Raw genomic sequence first — 22693 nt, forward strand, 5'->3', positions numbered from 1 at the left:
TGCATGCTAAAATGTTCTAATGTCTCCCATCATTTCAATTGCTTGTCACTTAACTGGTAAATTCAAGAGAATACCTGAAAGAAAACACCATTCTTGCTTTTAGCTTTAGAAAAGGTCCTCTGGGATTATATTTACCATATTATTTTCAGATTGCATCACACTGGAGGACTATGAATGTAGGAGACTGAGATGAGAATTTAAAACTTCTCATTCCCATCATTTCCTTCATCATTTATCAATTCAAAGATATTAAAAGCAGCTAACCACCAACAACATTCTTCAAAATTGTGGACTCAAATTTCCATCAGGAGCCCAATTAGCTGGAAGACCAAGTCCAGCCTTGAATACAATGTCACATGTTGTTGCGCAAGGTACTCGTTACACAGCCAAATCTAAATACCCACAATATGCCAACTTAATTAAAGCAAAATTGATATTCACAATCATTTCGTTAATACAGGTGGCACCTCTTTAATCCTGGCCATTGTTGGACCACAGAAAATGCCAGAGAACAGAAATGGACTCCTAACAGAACCCTTTCGTAAAAGTATCAAAGGCAGAGCAAAGCTAAAAACAGGAGATAATACTGTGGGGTAGCATGGTTGGCGTAGTAGTTAGTGCAATGCCTTTACAGCACCAGCGATCAGGACCGGGCTTCAAGTCTCGCGCTGTCTGTAAGGAGTTTGTATTAATTGCAGCAGATTCAAACATGCTGGACCATGGGAGTTGCCGGACCACAGACTGCCAGATAAGAGGTACAACCAGTAGTAACTTCAAGCAAACTTGGAAATCCAGTAATTGCTTTCAGAGATTCTGAAATTCATTTGTGTGGCAGTATTTCATTTCTACAGCTGAATTTGAGTCTCTGCAGCCAGGCCACTGCCAGATTTACTTTGTTTGAACCCAAAAACACAGTACGGTTTAAGATCTGTTGTGCAGAAAAGTATTTCAGTCTTCTCTGGCATAACCTCCAGAAATCAATCAACTCACAAGTTAAATAATTTACCAACTATTTTCACTTTAAAACGCTGCTAAAAGCATTATACTTTATTGCATGGAATACAACTCACTTTTTTTTAAATCTTCAGTTTTCCCCCAAATAAAGTTTGATATTTCAGCCTCAATCTCAAACATGCCCAGAGTTTCTTCTGAACTCTGTACAAACTTTAAAATAGCTAAAATGTGTACCTTCTGAATTCTTTGCTCTAACCAGTTAGTTTGATGATATCCCAAATGGATCAAAGCAACTTTGATTTTGGGAAAGGGAAAGATCATTCTGCAGATAATCTGATTACCTTTGCTTGCAGCTTTGAGGTCACTTCTAAGCAATGTCACACAGAATAATTTCCAGATTCACAACACTCAGATCTCACCCAAAAAGCATTTGCCTGCATTTTTCAAACTTTTCAGTCCAAGAGATTTAGAGCAAAAAAATTTGATTTATTAGTCACTTCCCAATCCAAGATAAACAAGCCCAACTACACAGCATACAATATTTCATCATGATGTAATACAGCTCCTGATCTGATCAAATTCTGTGGTGATGAATTTATTTTTCAAGGGAGATATGTTTTTATAATCAGAATCACTTGAGGACCATTCACACAAACATGAAATCCATAAAATTCCTTAGAAGGGCATCATCATTCTAATTCCAACTGCATTCCAGCATTGGATCTCATGAAAACCAAGCACCTGAGAGACAACTTATGGCAGTAACCCCAAACACTGATACAGGAGAATTTAGATGCTACACCTGTGCAATGATCCCTGCCACAGATTCAGCAATTTCATTAATTTTAAGGGCAATGAGTAGATCAGAGAGAGCTGGACAAGTTAAATTAAATAGGTTTGATGTGATCAATTATAAATATTGTGTTTCAATTTTAAAATGTAGTAATTTAAATTTTACTGAGCTTTATTTCTAGACTTGACTGCCAATAAAATTAAGGGAATTGTTTAGTCATCAGTCAAAGTATTCACACAGTCAGCCAGAGGAACAGGTCCATGCACCTTACAAGATACCACAATTGCTTTAAAATTAAACTTCAGGTAACCCACTATTATGCTGCTCTTCTTCTCTTCCCACACATCGCCCAACTTCATTCCCCTTCCCCACCTGATTCCATCTGCCTATCGCCACACCGTCCATATCTCCAATTCCTTCCCCAAGCTAGTTCCAGCTGCCCATCATGCATCTGCATCTGGTTGCACTTCTCACTTTTTTTTAAAAAACAACTTGTCAGATTCTGCATTTGCAGTTTGTTTCAACTTATCTTCCAACCTCTGACTCTCTCTCCTACCTAACTATAGCCTCTACTCACGACCTATATGATTTGCAACTATCTGTACATACGACTTAAAAACTGTACAAACTTTTTAAAAATATATACAAATATAAAAATTATGCTTGGTCATACGTCCACTGGTGCTAACAGCTCATGCATACAAAAATGACCGTCAGACGATATCCCGGCATTGTGTACATCACTACATCTCTCAATTCTCAGAATAAAAGAATGCTGTACAGGTACAGCAGGCTGTTGGGTGAGCGCAGGAAGTGGGATCAGTATAGGGACTGATAGCAGGCTGTCGGGAGAGCACAGTGTCCAATAGTGTGGGGACTACATGCCATGCTAATATGTCCGACGCATCCATTTTGAGATCTGGCCAGTCGGTCAGAACGGAACTTGGATGGATGTCAGGGAATGGCTGTAACTCCATCTTGCCTCCCTTCAACCTACTGAGTTCCTCCAGGAGAATGTGGTTTGCTCCAGATTCCAGCATCTATATTTTCTTTGGTCTCCAAAAGGAGACTTGGTCACAAAAGCTGTGTTGTGATTGGAAGAGTATCAGGTTCGGTGGGTTCAGAGAGTCTGAACACAAGTGTTACAATCACAGCTAATTTTAATGAACACAGGAGAAAAACCAGGAAGAATGTTAAATGGTACTCAATTTACTACTAAATAATGCTATAAACACTCACATTGGACCCAGGTTGGACTCCAATAACAGTGGCCGCCTATACTCTACACACTCACACACTCTACAAGCAGGGACTTTCACACTCACACACACTCCCAGTTCCCTAATGGAGGTGCAGCTCTCTGCAAGTACTGATCTATCGCAGTACTATGGCTCAGCTTGTGTCGTGTATCCACTTCCAACGACGTCCACAGTAGCAACCTGGCATGGAGCGATGTCTAAGGCTTGGACCACATGGTAGAGAAACAGAATTTGCTATGCGTTGATGTTATGTACAGTTCTGATCTAGGAGCCAAGCCAGTAATGACCCTAGGTAATTTAATCGAGCCAATGGCACTAATGGGTGGCCAGAGTTGAACCTTGATTGACAGATGAAGGGACTTCCAATTTCAGACAGACAGGACACATGACCCTTCACAATCCACAAAATTTCAGACAGGCAGGGAAGCCACGTGTTTCTCCACAATCCACTGCTGCTGCTACATGATAAAGATATATTAAATGGAGAAAATGTCTGATAGTGGTATACAATTTGGGAAAGAAAACAAAAGCAATACAGTAAAATATGTCATCCAGAATTCAAGCAACCAGCAGCCAAAAAAAAAATCAGAAAATAAGTTAAAAAAAATAAGGAAGTTTAAAATTGGCATGCCTCGCCATTAGTTTGCCAATCGTGCCACACACCATCTCAAGCAACAGTAAAATACAGTTATCCAGCATCCACCAATCCCCATCGATTTCAGGGGTTTTACTGCATTTTGTTTATATGGAGACATTTCAGAATGCTGCTGTATTGAGGAATCAAGGTATCTTCATACACAAAACACAAATGCTGATATGGGTACAGCAGCTAATTTGGAGGCCAAATAGAACGTTGGCCCTTTTCCGAATGTTTTCATATAATCAGCCACTGATGCAACATTAGCGCACAGCTTAAGTACAGTACTTAAGCACTTAGCACTTAGGGGGGCTGTGGAGAAAAGGGAAGAACCTTTTAGCCTTGGTAGAATCTAGCAAACACCATTTGTGTGTGCAAAGATGGTAGAAGCAGAAATTCCCAATCTGCTGTGTTCTTAAAGAAGCCATCACTTTCATCAGGAGGAATCAGGCCAAAAATTGCCACTTTCTGGATAATGAATGTTTGATGATTCTCTTGACTAAACAAATTTCAACATTTATTAAGAATCAAGTATTACTCCAGAATGTGCATTACATTTAACTTTTAGAAATTCATGTTACTTATAAAACATTACAAAATATATTCAGTCGACATCATGTCATCAAGGAAACTTGATTCAGTAGGCATGAATGGATAAAAATCTTGGCTGCAGTTATATTCTTCACAAAAAAACAAAACTGGAGAATTTGCAGATGCTGGAGTTGAGTGCAATGCACAAACGTGCTGGAGTAACTCAGCAGGTAATGTAGGAAGTAAAAGGGCCAAGTTGCAGGCCCTGATGTGCATATACTTTGTTACAAGGTCAACAATGACCCCACCTACATTTTGTTGGCAATCTCCATGTGTTATGACAGAACAAGCCTTCCAGAAGGCACACACAAAAAAAACCCACAATCCATAAGGCAATCAAGGAAAGACCTGCTAAGTATGTGTGAAATGTAAAGGGAGTGTAAAGAATCCTTTAAACCCCTTTTCCACTGGAATTTATGGCCAGTTTACTGGTTAAGGGTCCAATGGAAAAGCAATTCAATCGGCACACCGGCGTCAAATGACAATAAATAATGAAGGGGATTGACGGTCTCAACCCCTACTCAGATCAGCTGATGCCGGCGAGCCGATTAAACCAGTGGAAAAAGGACATGTGGCATCCTTGGATTACAGGTGCCTAACCTTTTATCCAGGATCGTCTGGACCAGACACCTGCAATTGTTTTGAATCTTTGCCATTCTCCCAACCCCTCCCCCTCCGACAGGGCCGGTACAAAACTATTTGCGTCCTAGGGCGGGCTGAGCATAGTTGGGGGGGGGGGGGGGTGAAAGAGAGGGTGCTGACCGGGCTCAGCGATGGTTCAATATCAGGTGGAGGTCAGAGGCGATGGGGTAACCTGGGAGCTCGACCAAAAAGGTGGGCAGTGTCGGCTGCTCGAAGCCGGTGGCCAAGAGAGGTGGAAGACTGGACATGAGGTGGACAGCTGCAGGAGGAGTGGGCTGTCGGCTTGCAGGTGCTCCACCAGCTCGTTGGGCCGGCCCTCAGGCACACCGCGGGAGCGCAATACTATCCGTCTCTGACACCACCACCCTCTCCAACCACCCCCCCCCATCCATCTAACACCCTGTATCCCGGTTAAAAGTGGTCCAGTGGAAACAGCAAAAATGATTTCTTTAACCGAGTCACTACCCAGCCAATTAACCTGGGACACGTGGAAAAAGGGCTACTAACAAGATGCTGGAAATATGAAAAATAAGACAAAAATGTTGGAAATATTTAGTATACAAAATGAAACAATTGACATTTAAGGTTGACAACCTTCCATTATGCTGTAATGGTGTCGAACTAACTGTTAGCTAACTGTACCACTCTGCATGTTGTACTTTATATGTACCCAATAACTCCCTTTTAATTATTCTTACTTTTAACCAACAGCAAGAGACAACTCACAGCAGCCCAACTGCATTTGGAATATGGGAGGAAACTCACATTGTCAATGGGACAACATGCAAGTCCCACACAGACCCAGCAGAGATCAGCGTCAAATTTGGGTCACTCGTCCTGCACCACTAACCTGCCTGTGCAAGCTGAAATCTGAAAACGTTGGAAGTAGCATTGCTTTACTTTCCTGGTACTAAACTTGAGTTTAAAAATTTTAAGATGGTAGAAAGCATTTCATAAATTTTTCAGATGTTTATATGGCCATTTTAAAAATAATCTTCATTGTTTTTCCAGATTGTCCAGAATAAATTTAAACTTTTGAAGTGCTCTCAGACCACTAAAAATAATCCACAATTGAGCCGAGAAGGTAGAAGGCATTTTTTTCCCAATAGTCGAAGAGCCACCTGGAAAAGTGGTACCAACACTCATTCTGGATCATTAAAAATCATTAATCTCTGTATACATTATAGATTAACAGTTCAATTTGATTTCACAGGCAAAGCTGATATGAACAACATAGCAAAAAGTAGCACTCCATTCACAACTAAATTTTGTTTGCCTTGGCTCTGGTTAAAGTTTTGTTTTTTTTAAAACTAAGACACTTTTGTATCGTTTCCACAGGGAAAGAGCAATCAATTTCTCACCACAATAAATTTGATACAGTTCTGTCCATTTGCTGATGGATCTGGTACTAAATACATGGTAGAACTTTAATCATTGTGTCCAGAATCTGCCACATTAGATGAGCATGCAAACTTTACCTTCTGATTATTTACCGGTAATTCATTCTCTCAGTATATAGAATTGAAATGATAAAATTAGATTATGAGCATTAAGTATTGTACAACTTTATATTTACTGCTATAAAAACAAATTTTCCTGATACATCCCTCTTTGAATTTTAAAAAAATGACTTCCATTTGAAACAGAAAAAGCGCACGGACAGTTTGGGCCAGAGTGCAATTCATAACATTTCAGTTAATTCTTCCTTCCCTCGCCCTGAACTTCAGACCAGTGCAAATACCATCCAGCTTTGACATTAGTCATTATTTAAATGAGTGCCAACAGCTGAAACTCCAGAAATCTAGTCAGCAAATAACTCACATTATTGTGAATATTTCATTCTTCTATCAAATCACCGTACTTCAAAGCAGTTCATTACATCTGATACACTTCGAGATATTTCTAAGAAATCCCTTAAGATCCTGAAATGTGTTTATTTCTTCTTGTTTGAGTCTTATCCACATCAATACAGGTACCAAAGCTTGAGGCAGAGTGTTCCATTCTTAATTGAGCACAAGCTAGAATAATGGGTCCGTTATTTAAAACGGGCAAGGAATGGCTCATAGAAAGTCACAAATCTTTGAAATTCTCTATTCCAGGGAGTTGAGAAGGCCAAATTATTCAATGTACTAGAATGATTTATTTTATTTTTATTTGTAAAAGCCTTCAAGGGGAACAGCAAGAAAATGGGGGCCAAGGCAAGATCATAGCAGCTGTGGTTTTAGTGGACAGTGAATCATGCTCAAGGGACCAGGTAGCAAGTTCCTGTTCATGGTTCTGATGTAGCTATTGAAGAGTTATTTATATCAGTTTCCAATGTATGGATCTTCTGGTTTTTTTTATCCACTTGGGATAGGGAAAATGGCAAATGATTTCAAAATATTTAAGCACATCTGCATTTGCATCAAAATTACTTTATTTCAATATAGCAGTTTAAATACAGCTATTCATTTCCAAAGGGCAAAGATCTTGGGTAGAAAAAATAAATTACTGACTAGAAGAGTCAGTACAAATACTGCAAGACTGCCATCAACACCACGCATACCACAGATGACTTTATGGTCCCAATACAATAATAACCTCAGTGTTGAGTGGAGTACATGACCGGCTGCCCAAGTATACACAAACCTTCAATTATCTTCACAGACTGAAACCTATCCAGCTCTCCAATTAAGATGTTAACTTGAAACAATGGGGAGTTTTAGAATTGTAGAAACTACTGCTCATGACATTCAAAACGCAACTTTTAATACCCATTTTGGCTCAGGACTTGCATATTTTGTCAGATTTGAATTTCCCCCCCCCCCCCCCCACTTGTATAGAACTATTAAAAACAGCTCCTAATTATTCTGTAGTAATTATTTACCATGTTTATCTTTATCTTTAGTAAAAATTCATTTCTAACACCCCTAACTCTTCAGATCATTTCACAGAAGAGGCAATGTTGTTTTTAAATTAAAGCATATGGAGAAAGGAGCTGTGGACATTTGAAGGATCAGAATAGCTATACTAGTAGTTGGTGCAGTATCCTTTGGAGAAACACTGAGAATATCATGGCCATTTTTCCACATTACCTCAAATTTCTAGAAACTGTATAATGTGGCCTCCACGTCTGGAACCTGGTGGAAATGGAGTCACGTGGCCTCTCTGCCAGAAACAAGGTGGGAATGTGGATTGTGGAAGGTCACTCGACCTAGTCAGAACCAGCATCACCTGCCGATCAAGATTGGACTTTGCCCACCAATTAGTGTGCACCTGACCAATGGGCTCTTTAAATCACTTACTGATTAACTGGGCCAGACTCCCCAGCTGACTGAACTTTAAAAGCCCACTGTGTGCAGCCAACCCATCTTTGCTCCTTGGTTTTGACTACAAACGCCAGGTCACAAACATCCGGGGAGAGTCACCGGTAAAGTGTGCACTACATTTAGAGCAAAGCCATACTATCATGTGGGAATATCTTGCATTGACCATACCCTATTGACACAGGGAAATCAGGTGTGTGTGTTGAACTCCCTATCTTGTAAGAGTGTGTTAGTAATGAATATTACTGCATACGTGTATTAAGAGTAGGTAACCACTGGTATCAGAGATAGCTGTATCCAACATGAAAGTATCAAGAGTTGTTTCTGACTTGCCCATTAGGATTTCCCTGTCTGAACTTGCTTCTCTCTGAACCCACCGAACCTGACTTTAATCTTGTGCAACCCCAAGCCAGTAACTTCAGAGGTATTAAAATAAATAACATGCAGCATTTTAATATCAACTGTACCAACCTCCTGTTGGCTCTGATTGAATCACATGACATATTTTGCCAGAATATCTCAGAATCATCATCCAAATTACTTTTGGACCAAATTTCCCAAGTGCAATGGGACATACAAACCAAAAGCTTTGATTTGACTATAATTAGGTAATTTTCAAACCAGGTTCAAAATCTTTGTTTAGATAAAATGTAGTTCGTCACATGTGTCTGGGCACAAATCCAAAACACAATCTGACCTTCACAAGGAAGGTAATGTTCGGAAGTGACTGAACATGGTATTTACTTAGTATTAACCAATACTTTGGAAAAAAAATGCATATGTGGAGAATCAGAAGAGGCAGAAATGTCATTTCTTTGAAAGTCTTACACAGAATATATTAATTCTGTTATACATTTACTCCTTCTATACCTCCAGAGAAGATGGGGTGAGGTTCCTTCAATCCCCGACCACCATCACCACCACCTTCTTTCACCTAACTGAACTTGTTCTCCTATTATACAGCAACTTCTGCAACCCCACTCACTTCCTCCAAATCAAAAGATGTGGCTATGAGAACAAGAATGGGCCGAAGCTATCAGAGTTTCCACGGTGCATTTATGGAACATAATTACTTTAATCATTTAACCCTTTTTCGGTTTTTCTTAATGACTGTATTGTTGCTGCTTGCTGCATTGGTACAGAACATGAAAATGTAGTGACCTTTCTGCCAGTTTTCATACTTCTGTCACATTCATCTGGTCTATTTATAACCACATGACCTACATTTCCAGCTCATGCAATATCCATAAGCCAATCAAGTCCCCCAACAATCTCGATCACCTGCTCCATCCTGCTTCCCAAAAGGACTCCAAATGATCTCTCAATTTCTGGTCTCGTGTCAGCTTTGATGACAAGATCTTCCACATTGGTCCCTGTAAAATGTCTTTTTCCCTTCATCACAAGTATTTCATGAAAGCCTCCTAATATCATCTACGTCCGATATTAAGGGCTCTCCATATCATCTGTCTATGTCTAATTCCTCCATGTCTGCTTTCACTCTTGCCTCCCAACCAGGTTCAAACTCTCAATGTCCTCCTTTCCTATCACATAGCACTCAAATTCAATGGATCTTGTGTAATTTCTGACACCTTTATAGAGATTCTCCCACCAGACATCATCCATTTCCCTCGTCCTTCATATCGTCAAATACCCTACCAAACTGCTACAGCTGCAAAGTGGAAAGTATACTGACTGGCTGCATCACAGCCTGGTTTGATAACACGAGAGCCCAGGAAGGCAGAAGGTAGAAAGCATACCCAGGTCCAAAGGCTCGGACCTCCCATCCCCTGTAGACATCTAGGCAAGGTGCTGCCTCAGGAAGGCAGCCAACATCATAAAGGACCCTCATCACTTTGGTCACAACCTCTTCTCACTGCTGCCTTCAGGTAGAAGGTACAGAAGCCTGAAGATCAACACGTCTAGATTTAAGAATAGTTTCTATTCAAAGGCTATTAGACACTTAGTTACACTAATCAGGGGCTGTTCCAACACAAAAAGGAATGTCAGCATCATTTTAACTCTTTTTCTGGCACAATGTTAACTGTCAATATTTCTCATTTTTGTATTTATCTCTTTTCAATCAACACTATTGTGGTCATAGACCACCGTTCTTCCTTCAGTAGTAGCGTCCCTAACAAACTCATTACCAAACAAGAAATAGAAGCAAATTTAGGTCATTCAGCCCAATGAGCCTGCTTCACCATTCAAATCATGACCGATTTATTTTTCCTCTCAACTCCATTCTCTTGCCTTTTCTCTAACGTTTCCCTCCCTTATTAATCAAGATCATATTAATTTTTGCTTTAATTATACGCAATGATAGCCTCCACAGCTATCTGTGCCAGTGAATTCCACAGATTCATCACAATCTAGCTGGAGAAATTTCTCCTCACCTTGACTTCAGTCGCCCTCTCTACTGATGTGTGCTCAGTCCCATATTATACTCCCTCCATAGCTAAATACTATTATTCTTCAATTTTGTCAATGGCTGCACATCAAAAAACGACAAGACTGAATCCAGGTTAGAGATTGAAAATCTAGTGGCATAACCTCTCACACGATGTCGACAACAAGATGATCACTGCACAAAGATGAAAATTTTCTGGGGCATGTTCTGAAAATAAAATTATAAAAGTGGGTTTTCCCACAGGATCCAGAATTGTCCCTTCTGGGAAACATTATGGATATGAGTTTTAAATTGTCCATATACCAAATTCAGTTTGTGAAGATTACCTGGTCAGTAGCCAGGAATGATAATAGTGATCACGTGGAATTCCAACTCCCAACTAAATATTACACTATGGAATACAGAAATGCAGAGTTGTATTCCCCTAGAGAAAGTCATGTACAATTTAAGAAGGAAATATGGCACATTTATTAGGGTGCGGCAACCCTATCTGCAGCACATTGGTGCGCAGATATAAATATACCCTTTCTGAATAAAGGAAAGGCAACATGCCAATAGTGGAATGCTTGAGATCAGTGAAGTGGGTCGTGGTGCAGGCGACGTACTCTTGTATTTTTTTGCCTGATCTTTTCTTTCAATTCCCTTCAGGATTTTTCTTTCAATTCCCTTCAGGGTTTTTCTTTCAATTCCCTTCAGGGTTTTTCTTTCAATTCCCTTCAGGGTTTTTCTTTCAATTCCCTTCAGGGTTTTTCTTTCAATTCCCTTCAGGGTTTTTCTTTCAATTCCCTTCAGGGTTTTTCTTTCAATTCCCTTCAGGGTTTTTCTTTCAATTCCCTTCAGGGTTTTTCTTTCAATTCCCTTCAGGGTTTTTCTTTCAATTCCCTTCAGGGTTTTTCTTTCAATTCCCTTCAGGGTTTTTCTTTCAATTCCCTTCAGGGTTTTTCTTTCAATTCCCTTCAGGGTTTTTCTTTCAATTCCCTTCAGGGTTTTTCTTTCAATTCCCTTCAGGGTTTTTCTTTCAATTCCCTTCAGGGTTTTTCTTTCAATTCCCTTCAGGGTTTTTCTTTCAATTCCCTTCAGGGTTTTTCTTTCAATTCCCTTCAGGGTTTTTCTTTCAATTCCCTTCAGGGTTTTTCTTTCAATTCCCTTCAGGGTTTTTCTTTCAATTCCCTTCAGGGTTTTTCTTTCAATTCCCTTCAGGGTTTTTCTTTCAATTCCCTTCAGGGTTTTTCTTTCAATTCCCTTCAGGGTTTTTCTTTCAATTCCCTTCAGGGTTTTTCTTTCAATTCCCTTCAGGGTTTTTCTTTCAATTCCCTTCAGGGTTTTTCTTTCAATTCCCTTCAGGGTTTTTCTTTCAATTCCCTTCAGGGAATTTCTTTCAATTCCCTTAAGGGTTGTTCTTTCAATTCCCTTAAGGGTTGTTCTTTCAATTCCCTTAAGGGTTTGTGATTTTACTGATATTGACCTCTTAGTATTTGTTTAATTTATATAATCTTTTCTTTGTTAGACAGTATTAGGGTATGGGGAGCGGGGTGGGGTAAAAAAAAAATAGACTGTTATATACTATTGTTGGAAGAGATTGTGTTTGTTTGAATTTATACATCTTTGAAAATCAAAAATAAAATATTCAAAAAAAGAGGGGACATAGTCTATATTCCTGCTCACATTAATCGTACTGAAGTCAAAAGAGTTTCAAATTTTCAAGAATAACGATCTCCAATCACCTGATCTTGGGCAAGCATGTTGATGCAACAGTAAAGAAATCACACCAATGCCTCCAACTTCTTTGAAGGACAAGTTCAACATGTCCATCTTGTCCATCGACATACAAATGTATCATCAAACACAGCTGGTTTAGCACATCACAAACTTCCCTCCAGGGACTCATTTACTACTCCAATGGCCTAGGAAAAGGCAGCCAAAAGACAGAAGGACCCATCATACCTAGATACATCTCTTCTCCCTCCTCCCATTAGGGCGTGAAGGCGTCAGACTTGAAGGCAGTTTGTTCCCCACAGCCATCAAGCTCCTGAACAATCACAGAAGTGTAGATTATGCTTGGTGCCAATTAATCACTCTTTTCATTGCAATCCTATATTCCATAAATTGTGCTCTTTGCATTGCTGTTGAAATATCAAAGATGACCTGTTGGTTTGATTATAGAAAGAATCCGTGGTCTCACCGTACTCCATATAGTGCGACAAATAATCTTAAACTGAACTGACTCATTTTCTCTCCTCACTTCTGACAAAGGTTACTGTTTCTCTTCCCAAAGAGATTGCCTGGTTTGTTGGGTGGTTTCTAACATTTTATAATTGGGTCTTTACAACAGAAATGTAATAAAATTTTAAAATAGAAGGGATAGAATTTGTCACCAATTTTATTACCCGAGTTTCTAGATCAAGTCAAAATAGCTCACGTTTGCAAACTTTTATGGGCTTGATCAAAAAAAATTTTCTCTGCAGTCTTATAAAGCAGCAATGTGGAAAACTCCCCCCTGCCCACATTTTTTCTCTTTATAATTACCACCACACAATCCTTCATGCCGAATTGAAAATTCAACAATTGATCCAAAGGATAACCGTGATCGCCAGTTCCACAAGTACAGCCCATTCCACCACTTCAAGCCTGCAAATAATTGCCAGCAAAGTTCCTGGAGGTGGAGCTTCAACCCATGATATTTTAATAATTGGATACAGCTTAGGATACATTTGACAGAAGGAAAAAAATAATTACAATACTCTCTTTAACATACAAACAGCACATATTGGTTTGAATTGCAATCCTCGATTTCACAGGCGAGAGGTGTTTTTTTATTTGCCAAAGTAATTATAACATGTATTGGGAGCAGGAAATCTATTTTCTACACAAACATTCACACTTAAAAACACACAAACAGAAAGGGGTGGAAATCACAAATATTGGTTCTAATTAAAAACTGCAATGACATTTTCTTTTACCCTAAAGTTTAACTTCAACAATATTCACATTTTAACTCTAAAATTCTTCTTCCTGCATTATGGAATTAAATGAATGCACAAAACAATGAAGCTTTACAATTTCACATTCAAATGATAAAAATATCAAATCTCAAACTAAAGAGGTAAAATCTTGGAAAATTTAAAGTGCATTAGGTTGCTATCAGCCCAAACCATCAGTGCTGGGCAAACAGACAGGTACCCATCGTAATCCAACTCTCCAGCAACCATGTCCATCATCCTATAGGGCACAGTCCCTGAAGTACACATTCAAACACATTTTAAACATGATAGGGCTTTGCCTCCACCTCTATCAGGCATTTATTGCCACAGTCCTCTTGCTCTTTGGGTGGGAAAAAAATATTTATCCCCCTTTTAGCCCTCTGCTTATTACTTGAAATCTTTGCCCATTGCTTGTGACATTTCGACTGTGGGAAATAGATGTCAATTTACCATTCTTGACCACTTATAACATCTCCTCTTTGCCTTCTTTGTTCCAAAGAGGAAAAGAAAATCAACAGCTCAGAAAATCTTTCTTCAGTTAAAATTTTCCAACATTGTCACAAATCACCTTTGCATATTCTCCAAAACTATATCTCTCCTGTAATGTGATTAAACTCTTAATTACTCAAATATTTTTGGAATATGTAGCAAAATCCCCAATACGCAGATTTCAAGCAACTGGCAATCCCAAGCAGCCAGCAAATAGATATCATAAGGAAGCAAATTAATAAATAAAAATAATTAAGAATATAAATGTTTAAAATTCGAAAAGTAAATATTCTCCAAAGCAACACACCCTTGGTTAAGATGGGAGCAAACATTCAGCCTGCCCCAGTCGTACCCCACCCACAGCAGCTGTTTTGATAAAGTTGTGTTTTAATAAAATGGCGGTGCCTAAAATGACAGGTCGCCACTAGGGCAACTCTCTCAAAGTGTATCCCTGACCAGTAAGTGTCTTTATATTTATTGGAACAAATGCTTTGAACTTGGGGATGGGGATTAATTATGATACAGCAGTTAGCGCAAAGCTGTTAAAGTGCCAGAGACAGGGATTTGAACTTTAACTTAAATTTTATAAGTTACAGGAGTTACTGATTAAAGTAAACTTTACACAATACTGATTTTTTTTTAATTCAAATTACATTCTCTTTTGTATTTCAAACTGTTTATTCTTAATGCAGGTGTATTAGTTGGGCATTGTAAGAGTTTGTCTTAAGCAACCAGAAAATTTGCATATCCCTGTCAGTGGTGCCAGATACCAGAGCTTTTACTGTACCAGGCAAGATATCCCATCCTGCCTCTCAATAGTGCAAGTCTGCAATAAATACAATCACTGAATCCAATGTGCACGAAAATCTTGTTCAGCAATTTAAATTACTTCACAATTTAAATTCTTCAAAGACTAAAATGATTTAGAAACAGAAGACCAGTTGTGATGGTTTCAAGCTTGCCCCAGCAATGATTCATACTCCAAATTGCCCAACACAAACATGAATACTTTGAGTGTCTCGACATTTTTTAAACACGATGCACCACATAAATGAAGCTCAATACTACACAGTGAGTAAATAGCCTTTTTGTCCCTGTTCCCCCTGGAAACTGGCTGACTGGCAAATAGTAGAGTGAAAACAAATATAGGTGGCTTGGAATTGCGGGGGCAGGATGATGGGAAAAGAAGGAATGTTGTAGTTGCAGGCAAGTCTGCCATATTTTTCCAACCTTCCAATGGAATAATAATACAATTTGGCAACAAGTATAGAGAGAATATAGAAGTTGGTAAAAAGAGATTTCTTTCATAAGGATTTATTCAAAAGGCTTCAGATTTCCACTCAAATCAGTGTCTAGTATTAATCACTCAATGAGTAGATTCTATGCACCAACATACGAAACACTGCAGTAAAATGATGCATCTGTCCATCAACAGGGACCTCCTAGTGGCCATCCATTTCAATTGTGCATCCAACTCCCATATCTGTCCGTGGCCTCGTGTACTATCCCACAAACACCACCTAAAAATTGGAGAAACAATAACTGATTTTCCATCTGGGCACTCTTCAACCAGATGGCATTAACATCAACGCCTCTGGTTTCTACTCACCTACTCTCCATTCTCCTCCCTTTCCCCTTGTCTTTTTTCCCTTAGCTCTCCACCCCTCCCTCTCTATTCACATAGCTGTCCCCTCCCTCCCTTATCCACCTATTGGAACCTCCTGGCTTTGGGACCTGCTGCTCCCCCATCCATTTGGTTCAGGTGCCTGCCTACATTTCCCCACATACTTTGATGGTTATACATAGTTATCTTTGCTATATTAAGTACACCATTTGAACTGTTGAGTTTCTCCAGCATTGTGTTTTTACAGTAAAATGATGTGGTTTCCTGGACACAACATTCACATAGACTGAATGAGGTGTTTCATTTTCTAACATTGCCCTGAATAAACTGTATTCAGATCTGCATTTGGCTCAGATTTTGATCTGCATTTCTGTCAAGATTCCATCCAATCCATTCATTTGCTGCTGCATTTTCCAGCATTTGATCCACTTCATTGTTGGTCATAGGCTTAATTTAGTATCCTCAATCTCTTTTCAAAGTTTATCATGCATGCCAGTAAACATGCAAGCTATACATCACATTACATTTCCTAGCACGTTGTTAAATATGGTTTTAAGCTTTAGGTGGCAACTTCAGAAATGGTAAACTTGACTGTTCTGAATATTTCAAAGTCAGTATCCTGTGCCCTGCTGGCTTGATAACTAATAATGATGTATCCAAAAACTAGCTAAATTAAGAATGACCATCAATTTCATAGGAGATAAACTTCGGTATCTGGAATCAGAATCCAAAATACCTTGTTTTCTTCACCAATATGCTGTTTTCATATAGCTCCACCTTTAAAAATAAAAGCATCAAGGCGTTTCATGGATTACTTGAGTACAATGCCGCTCTAGAGAACATTGGCACAGATATCAAAAAAATGCTTGGACAAATCTGTAGGTTTAAGCACCTTCTTTACAATGCATGAGAAAATAGAGAGGAAGTAATTGCAAAGCCTCAAGTCTATCCAACTGTAGATACAGTCACCAGTTCCAGAGCAAATAAAATCACAGAGGTACAAAAGCCAAAGTTGAAAAAAAATGTAGGGATTTCAAGGTCTGTAGGAGATAAAAGATGGAGAGCAAGTCATAATAAGTGATAATAAGATGTTGGATTGTACGCTCTGATAAAAAACGTGCACTGTCCTCAAGTCACACTGATCCACTACAATTGACAGTTGTCTACAAATTAGTTCACAAACCCTCAAATAGCAAATGAATTTCTTTCACCATTTTGTAATTTTATTAAAAAAACTAGTTCTCTTGGTAGCTCAACCAGAAAATTCATATTTTATATGCTTCCACTCTACACTGGCACCAAAGGTTAAAATAACCAAAGGGTACTAGTGGGAACGAGCTCCTATTGCTACACAAATGGTCTTTATGGCATGCATCTCAAACAGCCTCTGACAACCAAGTCCAACTCCTACCAGGCAGAGTTGTTCTCACTGACAAAAGAGGGGACAAAGGCAGGCCACTGGTGCCTTGAAACCAGTTGCTCTGGACTGCTGGGGCACATTAACTCATCTAGGAGAGGAAAACTCCGATTTCAAACCTCCACTGTCTTGTGGCTATACCAGCTCATGGAAAAGGCTTTGGAAGTAAACCCAAAGGAAAAATCTGGAGTTGGAGTCTTGAAGGCAGGTGACTGTTGTACCCATTGTTGCAAGGCAACTCCTGCGATGCTGGTGACACCAAACTGCATCGACTTTCATCATTCCTTTGTACTTGTCATTAGCATGGGGGGGCACTGCAAGGGTAACATGTCAACTCTGCCATGTTACACCTGCAGCAACTGTGGCAGAGCCTGCTATTCCAGGATCGGCCTCAGTAACAACAGCTGACGCTACTCAACAAACCAGTGACTATCAGAGGTACAATGCCCATGGTCAACCACAACTGACAGAGACCACACTCGCTACATAGCTTGTATTCAAATTCTTCTCAACTTTTAACTTCTACTGAACATAGACTGTGCACACGTGTATACATTCAACTCACTTTTAAATAAAAGCATTTACTCACTCATAATGATGCGTTGGTCTTCATGAGATAGATATTGTTCTGATCTGCAATTATTTATCCTGAGATGCCCTATTTAAAAAAAAAAAGTTGAAATTATAACAAGGCAGACATACTTGAAACTTTCTCAGATTCAATTTTCTCTCTGGACACAATCTAGAGCCACAAATAGCATTAATCTCTTTGGGTTCAGAATACAGAAGAAGAGTTTGGATAGCCACTCTTTATTGTGTTACTCATTTTTCTATTGGAAAATGGGGAAGGAATGGTCATAAATTATGACCACTGGCTGGCATGTCAAGCACACTGATAATGTGTGCACTGTAGAAGACCCATCTATTGTTACAATCAATCTATTCCTTCTGTTGCTACCTTTTGCAATAGAGGTTTACAGCACAGAAGAAAATCTTTTAGCCCAACTTGTCTATGCTGGCCAAGTTGTCTATCAATCCTAATCCAATTTGCTTACATTTGGCCTACATCCCTCTAAACCTTTTTGATGTATGCAACCATCTACATCTTCCAGACTTTGCTGTTGTGTCATCCTCAACTACTTCCTCTAGCAATATGTTCCACATAATTATGCCCTGACCAATAGATAAGCATGTCAAATTTCACCACCCTATCCTCCTGTGACACGACTTTCATGAAACTAGGTGCTTGAAGCCACAAATCTCTGTTCCACAATAGTCTTAAAGACCCTACCATTTACTGTACAACTCCAGTCCTGGTTTAACTGACCAAAGTGCAACACATTTGTCAGTTAAATTCCTTCCACCATTTTTTGTTCCTTTTTCCAATTCAACTTGCTCCTGTTGTCATCTCAGATAACCTTCACTGTTCACAATATCACCAATTTTGGTGACATCCACACCAGATAACAAACAAGACAATCTTGCCCAGTCCCTCTGGCACACCAACCTAAATAATAATCCTCTACCACCATCCTCGGACTCTGACAATCAATCCAATTGATCAGCGCACTCTGGATCCCATCGGATTGGATTTTCTACATTGTCAAAGGTGCTATTAAGGTTGATGCAGACCAGCCATTCTTAACAGCGACCATACAGCTTCCCTGGGGAAGCACATTTAAGAAGGGATCACAGAAATCAAAAAATATTTTTTATGTAGTCAGAATGAGAGAAGTACAGAAGAAACCAACTAAATTTTTCTACTTCATAAGAAAGGGAACTCAAACTTTGAGCAGAGTCCTAAGGGGGCCATAGCCAAAGAAGATTGAGAACAGTTGATGCAGACAATGTTTAGAACCATAGAACATTACAGCACAGAAACAGGCCCAAATTGTTTTCTGCCTAGTCCCACTGACCTGCACGCAATCTGTAGCCCTCCATACCTCTCCCATCCATGGACCTGTCCAAATTCTTCTTGCATGTTAAAATTGAGTCCACATTCATCACTTCAGCTGACAGCTCATTCCACACTCCCACCACTCTCTTATGAAGAAGTTCCCCCTAAACTATTCCCCTTTCACCCTTAGCCCAGGTCCTCTGGTTTTTGTATCTCATCTACCCTCAGTGAAAAAACCCTTCCTGCATTTACTCTATCCCCCCCATAACTTTAAATACCTCGATCAAATCTCCCCTCATTTTTTCTACACTCCTAACCTGTTTAACCTTTCCCTGCAGCACAATTCCTGAAGTCCAGGCAACATCCTAGTAAATCATCTCTGCACAGTGTCTTGATAATATCTTTCCTGGAATTAGGAGACTCAAACTGCACACAATACTCCAAATATGGCCTCACCAATGTCTTGTACATCTTTACCATGACATCCCAACTCGTATACTCAATACTTTGATTTATGAAAGCCAATGTGCCATGTTCTTTTTACAACCCTATCTACCCGCTTACTACCCTACCTTCATTGCTCTTCAACAAAACTCAAGATCATGGGATAGTATTTCCCACACACAAAGCCATTCTGCTACTCCTAATCAGTCCTTGCCTTTTCAAGTGCGTGTAGATACTCTCTTGCTGAAGCCCCCTTTGATAACTCACGTCCTCTGGCTTGTCCTTGCAGCCATTCGAAAATAGAAGCCCAATATTGATCACCCGACAGTCATCCCACATCTCATCCACGGCCGCCAATGATACAAATATCCCATCAGGGACTTCCACGGTTTGTCCCTAGCTTTCCGCAATGATTCTGGATACACTTGGTCACGCCTCAGTACTGCACTTATTCATTTTAAGACCCATGAAAAACAACATGTTATTCCAGAAATGGGATTTTCCAAACAACACCAATTTTGATTTGAGTATTTGCTGTAATTCTGTCATTTGCACTCTCAGTTGAACCACAAATGCGCAGATTCAAATCCTACTACCATGACCTGAAGACACAAGATCTAATACTTCACTGCATAACTGAGAGAACACAATCAGTAGAACTTCTTTTGGAATGAGATGTTTATCAAAGCCTTGTCCCATCTTTAAAAATTGACATGAAAGTCCCAGAGCATTTTGAAATTAAAGATTAGGGGGAATTAATTGCTGTGACTAATTTTTGTTCTATACCCAACGTAATAAACCAGATTGTAGAGTGAGCGCTTCATATCTATTAATGTACTGCTACTTTCTGCGACATTTGAAACAGTGGCTATTAAAAAGACTTCATAAATTTTTTTTTTAAATTAGACAAAGCACAATAAAAGGCCATTTTGTGTTACCCCATTTACACCCAGTTAACCTACAACCCCTGGTAAGTTTTGAACAGTGGGAGGAAACCCACGCAGACACAGGGAGAACTTGTAAACTCCTTACAGTCTGCGTGGGATTCAAACCCCGGTCCCAATTGCTGGCGCTGTAAAGGTGTTGCGCTGACCGCCACGCCAACCGGGTTGCTTCGGAAGTGCTGGTAATGCGCAGCAGACCAGGCCACTATCCCTGGAGAGAAACAAAGTCAACCAATTTCGATTGGCATTCAAAAAAAAAGTGGTTTAAAAAAGTTTCAAGGTCTAAAGAAAGTGAGAGAAGAGAAGAAAGGAGAGAATGCAAAAGTTCTTGCTTTATCTCTTCCTTTATTTTTGCATATTCTTAGAGAGAACAGTTCTTCTCTCCAATAGATGCTCCCTGAACTGATCGGTGATTCCAACAGTTTTGTTTTTGAATCGTATTCATCTTCTGCAATATTTTACTTCAAGTGCAAAAGTTATTCAGGAAGACCTGCAGTGACAATGCACTAGATTGTTGCAATTCTTTACAGTATTAACTATGCATTTTTTTTTAAACATTGGGTGAATTTCTACATTTGACAAACCTCTGTCCTTTCACCAGTGTTTATAGTTTCATGGGTCTGATAAGAAAGCTGCAATTTAATTTCAAACAAGCTATTTTTTTTTAAATACTTCTTAACCCTATATTGGGAACCTGTTGTCGTCACCTTCAGTGAAAGATGGAAACAACTTTGATGAAAACCAGTAAAAAAAAATGCTGGAGAAACTCAGCAGGTCAAACAGAGCTGTTGTGTTGTGTTTTTACTTCAACCGCACTGTCTGCAGACATTCAGGTTTTACTTTCCCCAAAAACTGCACACACCAGCGCCAGGAGAAAAACAAGTCCACCTCCCAACAACATAATTACAAGAATGCACTGCATTCTGTACAAGATGGCATTTGATTTACAGGAGGATCAACATGGTTATGGCAGACAGAACGGAGTACGTAAAAGGAGAATGCAATTTTGCTTACTATAGAATGGGCACTTGGGTACACAAAATCCACGTTTACCAAGTACCTATTTACCTTCATCTTGCACCAATCTCACTTTACACTTCCATCAACTCAAGCAGATTCTACAGGTACCGACACACGAGGAGGAATATGCAATGTCTAATTAACCTACCCACCTGCATGTAGGTGGCAGGGAACAAAGAGCACCCAGAGAAAACCCGCACAGTCACGCAGGAAATGTGCAAAATTGACAAAATAGGACGAGAAATCAAACTTGGGTCATTCAAACTAAGGCACCTTTTTCTTTATGCTGCCGAATGAACAGTGAAGCAAGTACTGAAATCAATAATCCTGCTAGAAGCACCCTAATAACCACTGGATTTCCATGGATTCCAGAACAATTGCATTTCTCCCCCCCCCCACCACTGTAATGAAGACTGAACTTCAATGCAACTTTAATTAGTAATTTATGCTAAAAGGCTAATTGCTTTTGATAGTATCTGAAAGATTCTAATTTTTATGATCTAACTTTTTTGTTGCAGCTTCAAGGGTCCTATTTAAACGTGAAGAGGAACTTGTAAAACTGATACACCACGATCACAATTTAAACTCGTTCATCGCTAAAACTCACCAAGGTCTTTGCCCTTTCTGCTGAAAGTTCCCTTGTGTATCATAGTTTCATTGCTCCACCCCAGGAACATCAATGCCTTATGCTGCCAAACCCTGTTCCAGAATTCCCTCATCAACAATTTTTATAATCCCAACTTTTTCATTTTCCATTAAAACACAGATTTCAAATTTTGTTTGATACTATACGGGGAAAGATGGAAGGATGTTTTGCTACATTAAATGTATCATTATATGCAAGTAATTTTCATAAACGGTGATACAACTAAAAACTTATATCAATTGATTCACTTCTCAAGATATTTAAAGTGTTACAAAATGCATGCGTTAATTAAAAGTACAGAGAATACTGGCTCAAGAAATTACCCTGTTGATACAATATACAAAGTCACACGACTGAAGATTGTGCACAATTTTGCACAGTCAAGTGTTCCAAACAGAGTTCATGATAAGTAGCAAAATACAAAAGTTTGCAGACACCATGATTGAAGTAAAAACACAACGCTGGAGAAACTCAACAGGTCAAACAGTGTCCTTTAGATAGCAAAGATAAAAATAAATTATCTCCGTTGCAGGTCTGAGCCCTTCATCAAGGGATGAACCAAATGCACCTGGAATCAGGCACTTGCCAACATTTTGTTCTTACCCTGAAGGAGGGCTTAAACCCGAAACATGGGTTATGTCCC

At 39.3% G+C, this 22693-nt stretch overlaps 1 protein-coding gene across 13 annotated transcripts in view; it reads right to left on the reverse strand.

Moving 5' to 3' along the window:
- usp6nl (USP6 N-terminal like) overlaps positions 1 to 17757 on the reverse strand; it is a 955431-nt gene extending 937674 nt beyond the window's left edge. For all 13 annotated transcript variants that reach the window (XR_011348145.1, XR_011348146.1, XR_011348148.1 and 10 more), the window contains exon 1: positions 17689 to 17757. Coding sequence is in view for 1 of the 13 variants with exons in the window: in XM_069908956.1 (XP_069765057.1) it covers positions 17689 to 17692 (4 nt within the window). In the remaining 12 variants the exon portion in view is untranslated. The remainder of the gene's footprint in view (positions 1 to 17688) is intronic.
- Between the last annotated feature and the right edge of the window lie 4936 nt (positions 17758 to 22693).

Source organism: Narcine bancroftii, chromosome 13 (assembly GCF_036971445.1).
Source record: "Narcine bancroftii isolate sNarBan1 chromosome 13, sNarBan1.hap1, whole genome shotgun sequence".
Lineage (NCBI taxonomy): Eukaryota > Metazoa > Chordata > Chondrichthyes > Torpediniformes > Narcinidae > Narcine > Narcine bancroftii.